Source organism: Buceros rhinoceros, unplaced genomic scaffold, assembly GCF_000710305.1.
Source record: "Buceros rhinoceros silvestris isolate BGI_N320 unplaced genomic scaffold, ASM71030v1 scaffold16613, whole genome shotgun sequence".
Taxonomy (NCBI): Eukaryota; Metazoa; Chordata; class Aves; order Bucerotiformes; family Bucerotidae; genus Buceros; species Buceros rhinoceros.
In genome coordinates this window covers 22,213-27,822 of record NW_010401963.1, presented here as the reverse complement: position 1 = coordinate 27,822, position 5,610 = coordinate 22,213, and the positions used below count along the sequence as shown (strand labels likewise).

The window sequence follows — 5,610 nt, the reverse complement described above, 5'->3', positions numbered from 1 at the left end:
CCCAAAGCACACCCCCCCCACCCCCCGCCCCAGCTCATGGCTCTGTTCACGGAGCTGGTTTAACGCAGAATTGTTGTTTTCATCACTTCTTGTACCTCAAAGTGAGACACTTCCTTGGCACTGTGATGCTCTGAGTTCTCCGATAGCCCGGGTCACTCTAAAACTTAGCGAAAATCAGCAGCAAAGGCAGACAGCCGGTTTGCTGGCACAAGGTCGCTAATTACATAGCTGTGGTAAACTCAGATAAGCCAGTGCAGTAACTACCCTTCCCAGTAACGCCTCCTGCTCTGCAATTCAACAGCTGCCGGAAGACTTCGCCGTCATCTATGGTGAGGCGGAAGGTGAACTTTCAGTGGGGGGAGTCTTCCTGAGGATTTTTATTGCCCAGCCGGCCTGGGTGTTACGGAAACCAAGAGAATTTCTCATTGCACTGCTGGAAAAGCTCACTGAACTACTGGAGAAGAATAACCCCCATGTAAGATGAGTTCTCTGGTCCTGTTCTCTGAATCTGTTCGGCAGTCTGCTAGTCTCTTACTATCTGGTTAACTGAGACTCCCACGCTTTCCATGGGTTTTTATCTGCTTTTTTTTATCCGTAACGGCCTGTAGATACATTTAGGCAACTCGTGAACGTGAGTCAGTGCTCTTCAAATCCCTGAAGCCGCAGAAATAGCTTCAGTAAACCTTAGAGGCTCATTCTGTGGTTGAGATGAAGCTTAACAAATGAAGTGTCTGTAATTAATCCATGACTGACCAACTGCAGAAAATGGCGCTTGTTCTACACTGCCTAAAAACTGTCAGTTCTTGACACTTCTGGTGTCCTCCTGCAGCAGCAGCTCCCCGCTCTGGTGCAGACTACGTGACCTCTACAATTCAGCTGTAGGAGGCTGCCGGCTCAGAATTAGGGCAGTGCTGCAGAACTGATGTTTGAGTGAGAACAATGTTCAAGTCAGTAATATTAAACCCCAAATTTAAATGGTGCTCTGACAGAGTCTGGCTGAGGGGAAAACTCTGTAATGCAGAGCAAGTGAGAACTGTCCCTGTTACGGTGGTACAAGAGGCTTTACTGAGTGACGCTTTCTGTCGGTTTTTGGTTTTCCGCAGGGGGAAACGTTAGAAACAATTACCACAGCCACGGTGTGCCTCTTCAGTGCCCAGCCGCAGCTGGCCGACCAAGTTCCCCCGCTCGGCCACCTCCCCAAGATCGTCCAAGCGATGAACCACAAGAACAACGCCATTCCAAAAAGTGCCATCCGTGTGCTGCACATCCTGTCTGACAACGAGGTACGGAACTGCCCCGGCGCTGGCAGGGCAGCGGAGCAGAGCTGGGGTCACTCGCATTGTTTAGCAGTGTTCCGAGAAGGGCTTTGTTCCAGCTGTGAGTGCTGCCTGCCAGATGCGTGGGACTTGCAGCTAGTTAGTGAGGGACTGATAAAGACGCCGAGGAGTTTATGGTCTTGGCTCACCTCTCGGCCATCACAGTCAAACTTTGGATAAACTGAAGTCCTGCGGCTGTTTCTGTCTCTGTAGCTTTGTGTTCGAGCGATGGCATCACTCGAGACCATTAGCCCTCTCATGAACGGCATGAAGAAGAGGTCGGATGTAGTTGGTGTAGCCTGCGAAGCGCTTAATCGAATGTTTCAGAAGGAACAAAACGACTTGGTAGCCCAAGTAAGTAGCACATCCTCGGACTACAAACGCGGTGTTTGGACGTTTGGGTGCCTATCTCGGCCGTTCTGAAGAATAATGCCTCTGCAGCTGTGTCCCACATCGCGTGGGACTTCCTAGCCTGTGCTAAGACAACTGGTGGCTGTGTTTGCAGGCGCTGAAAGCAGACCTGGTCCCTTACCTCCTAAAGCTGCTCGAGGGCATTGGTCTGGAGACCCTGGAAAGCCCATCTGCCACCAAAGCTCAGATCGTTAAAACTCTGAAATCCATGTCTCGCAGCCTGCAGTACGGGGAACAGGTAAGCGCTGGCGAGTCCTTTGTTCACTTGGAGGGTCAGATCTGAGCATCCCTTGTTCAGTCTTAGGGCTGCCGTGCCGCCTGGTCACATCCCTTCAGAATGGCTTGGTTCTGGACAGTGGGTTTGTTCCCCCGCAGCACGATGTGTGGCACCTGCTCACTGCGTTCGTTTCTTCAAATGCTGTAGGTAAACGAAATTCTGTCTCGTTCTTCTGTGTGGAGTGCCTTCAAGGATCAGAAACATGACTTGTTCATTTCTGAGACACAAACAGCAGGATACCTCACAGGTACGGACCCTTTCCTCTTCATGTCCGGAATCGTACTGAACCGCCAGCTCATTGTCAGAGGTGGCTCTGGCGATGCCATCTGCAGCTTCTAGTGCCACCATGTGGCCCGAGAGCCCAGTGCTGCAGAAACACTTCCCAAAGCTGGACACTTTTGTGGTTGAGAGAGTATCTCTCTGGGTGGTGGTTGCTGTCCCTACGGCTAAAATACCAGAGCAGCGGAATCCAGACATTGGCAAGTCTTGTGAGTACCCCGCAGAGATGGACCTGGAGTGAACAAAGGGCAGTAGCTTTCCGTGTGTTCTAAGGATCACTCTGCCTGCCTCCATTCTAGAACAAACAGTTTTCCAGGGTTGGGGGCAGGAGTAAACTTTCTTCAGCATCACCAGGCCTGTCTGTGTTAACTGTGCCGTGTAAAGTCAGCTGCTTCAGCGTCAGGCTGGTAGTGGAGCAGTTGGAATGTCAATAGCCTGGTGCGTGAGACCACGTTCCGGTCTGGCTCCGGGCACGGGGAGGGGCACGGCCTGGTGGGCACAGCCTGGTGCCTGTGCTTGGAGCTGCAGCGCAGACACGGGTGCGCGCCCTGCTGCTGCTGCCGAGATTGCGATGGCACCCAGGGGACCCGAGGTGTAAATCAAATGGCCGTACAGACAGGGAAGTGTTTCGTGCAAGATACAAGCATGTATTTTGAGGAGGTGGAGCAAGAGCTGCTCAAGTCAGGAATTAGGCGTTCTAGAAGCAGATGCTTAATGGGTATATTGCAACACCCGGTGTGTGTTTCCACGCAGGAAGGACTCGGTGCTTTAGATCTCAGCGGTTCTCTGCTGAACGCCACTTGGCCAAAGAGCACTTGAATCCTTGTTCACTCGGTACTGACTTCCCTTGGTTTCTGGAAGTAAATACCAGAAGTGAGAGATCTGCAAAGCGCTGCCTGATTGCTGGCTTGGAGCTGAGACTGCCCCAGCCCAGGGCAGTGCCACTGTGGGGTTGCCTGAAGGCCTGGGTGGGGTTTTAGGGGCCTGATGGCACATGTAGAGTGAAGACGCTGTAAAAATGCAATGTGTAGGTGAAAACCAAACTACCAGCTTCATTTTTAACCTGCCTTATCTTGTATTCTGCCTTATGTCTTGCTTCAAATTGCTTTGCTGTTTGCATTTCCCTTGCTTGTTTCTCTTCCCTCAGGTGTCTCTTCTCCTTCCCTCCTAACTGGCAGCAGTCCCCTTCACCTGAGAAGTGGGCTTTAGATCTGCTCTGCCAGGCAGCTTGCTCCCTTCTGTGTAGTTCTCTAAAGCAGGTAGATACCGCCTCGCCAAACGCACGCTGCACTTGCCGCTTCCCGCGTAACTGATGCATGTCACAAACCCGTATCGACCGCGTGGTCCTGACCGGCCAGCACCATAAACCTGCCTTCTTCCAGCGCGCAGGAGCAGGGACTGACTGCCCCCCTGGCTGGCACTGAACTGCTGAGGTGCCTTAGGAATCCTCTGTGATGGAAGAGTTGGAGGGACAAGAACACTAGTGGCATCTGTGTGCTAGGACATGTGACAGGGCATCTGGCTCTGGGGACGTGTGACCACGTAGTGGACTGAGCTGCCTGAGCTCCCCTGGAGTCCAGAGAATTGACATGGCAACTCCGAAGTGTTCTTGTTGAAGGTGTCTGGCTGGCTTAGATGATGTACTCGAGTGTTACCAGAGGGCGTTAAAGCTGGTCCGTCGCTGACTGGAATTGGAACTAATGGCCAATATTCCATTTTCTTCCCTACAGGCCCTGGAGTTGCAGGTTACCTCACTGCAGGGACGACCTCGTCCGTGATGCCCAATGTACCGCCCCCGGTCGACAGCGAGGTGGGAGAGATCAGCTAAGGACGGGACCTCCCTGTGAGAGATGGCGGCGGACTGGCCAGGGAGGAGGAACGGCACCTTCCTCCAGCGCGCGGAAGTGAACTCACTGCCGTTCCCCACCTTTCATGACAGTGTTACTCCTTTTTCTATGACGGGACGGGCCAGGGAGGAGGAACGGCACCTTCCTCCAGCGCGCGGAAGTGAACTCACTGCCGTTCCCCACCTTTCATGACAGTGTTACTCCTTTTTCTATGACTGTTGGGTGGCTTTTTAGGAAACAGTCAGTGACTCTAACTCCACTGTAACACAAGGCAGCACTCTGTGGATCAGCCGAAAGGGTACACGAGAACTTGTTCTTGGTGTACGTAAGCACATTTTGTTCCTTTATATTTGTTTACAAGACTGTGAATCAAACTTTCCTAGTTTTTATATTTTCTGAATTAGCACGACTGGAGTTGAGCTACAGTCTCGAGGAACTGGGCTAAAATCACTCTGACCTCACGGCCCCCACGGAAAGGGCCCCCCTCCTCACCCCAGTCTGAGGTGATCACTCCCATCGAACACGACTTGCAATGGGTCTGTCCCCGCACCAGTTCACTGATGTCCTTAATCATTAACATCCTCTTCCTCCTGAGATCAAACCGCATTAGACATTTGTATCTAGGATGGGCTTGACCAAATTGACAAAGCTTCAGCAAAAAAAAACCCCTTAAAGTTGACATGTTATGTAAGAAATTAGTGTAATTGTGAAATGTTCTATACATTACCCAGTATATAAAAACTTTCTATATTGAGTGTACATTATACAGATCAGGCATATGTACAGAAAATTTTAAAATAAAGGGAATTAAGAGCCTTGCTAATGAGACAGGTGCTGTCTTACAGAGCTGTTCTTTGAGGGGGAGACCTTCAGGTTTGGGTTTGTCACGTCCTTCAGCCCTGCTGCCATCGTCGCCTTCCCCAGGGGTGGAATTAGAAGCAGTAACAGTGCTTTCTCTAAAGGGATGGAGTTGGAGCTGAGCGGGGGAATGCCTTTCTTCGGAAAGGGAAGAGGGTTGCATTGCAATTCAAGGGACAATTACAAGCTTATTGTACCTTGCAGTGAACGAAACAAGCAAGCAGAGGGCTTTGCCTGCAGTGACAGGACACGAGTGCTTTGGCTCGGAGCAAGTGCAGCACTTGAGGCCTGTTCTGCAGGTGTCTGCACATCTCCAAGAGCAGCCCTGATTATTAACAGTGGGAACTGCAAGCAAAGAGGGAGAGAAGAGCTATTGCTTCAAGCTAGAATTGCTTGGACTCAATGAGCTTAAAGGTCTTGTCCAACCAAAACAATGCTCCGAGTTTTTCTGTTGATCCAGTTCCACCTTAAAGGCCAGCCCTGCACTGAAGAAACTTTTCCTCTAGGTTCTGCCCTGCAGCTTGGGCTCCACACTGGCACTAGATTTTTGCAGTCAGCTGCTTGGCCTGGTCCTGCAGCTCCCACCGTGCGATGGTGGAGCGGTGAACTTCATCAGGGCCGT

General features: G+C 51.4%; 2 protein-coding genes across 2 annotated transcripts in view; one reads left to right on the top strand and one right to left on the bottom strand.

Moving 5' to 3' along the window:
- Positions 1-4,172, top strand: part of DNAJC13 (DnaJ (Hsp40) homolog, subfamily C, member 13) — a 39,057-nt gene extending 34,885 nt beyond the window's left edge. Inside the window, exons 50-55 of the mRNA XM_010132481.1 lie at positions 302-475; positions 1,104-1,283; positions 1,530-1,670; positions 1,822-1,965; positions 2,152-2,251; positions 4,014-4,172. Of these exons, the coding sequence (XP_010130783.1) occupies positions 302-475; positions 1,104-1,283; positions 1,530-1,670; positions 1,822-1,965; positions 2,152-2,251; positions 4,014-4,111 (837 nt within the window). The 3' untranslated portion in view covers positions 4,112-4,172. The remainder of the gene's footprint in view (positions 1-301; positions 476-1,103; positions 1,284-1,529; positions 1,671-1,821; positions 1,966-2,151; positions 2,252-4,013) is intronic.
- Positions 4,173-5,527: 1,355 nt separating this feature from the next.
- The window catches only part of ACAD11 (acyl-CoA dehydrogenase family, member 11), a gene marked incomplete at its 5' end in the record, with an annotated part of 21,044 nt that continues 20,961 nt past the window's right edge, over positions 5,528-5,610 (bottom strand). Inside the window, one exon of the mRNA XM_010132482.1 lies at positions 5,528-5,610. Within this exon, the coding sequence (XP_010130784.1) occupies positions 5,528-5,610 (83 nt within the window).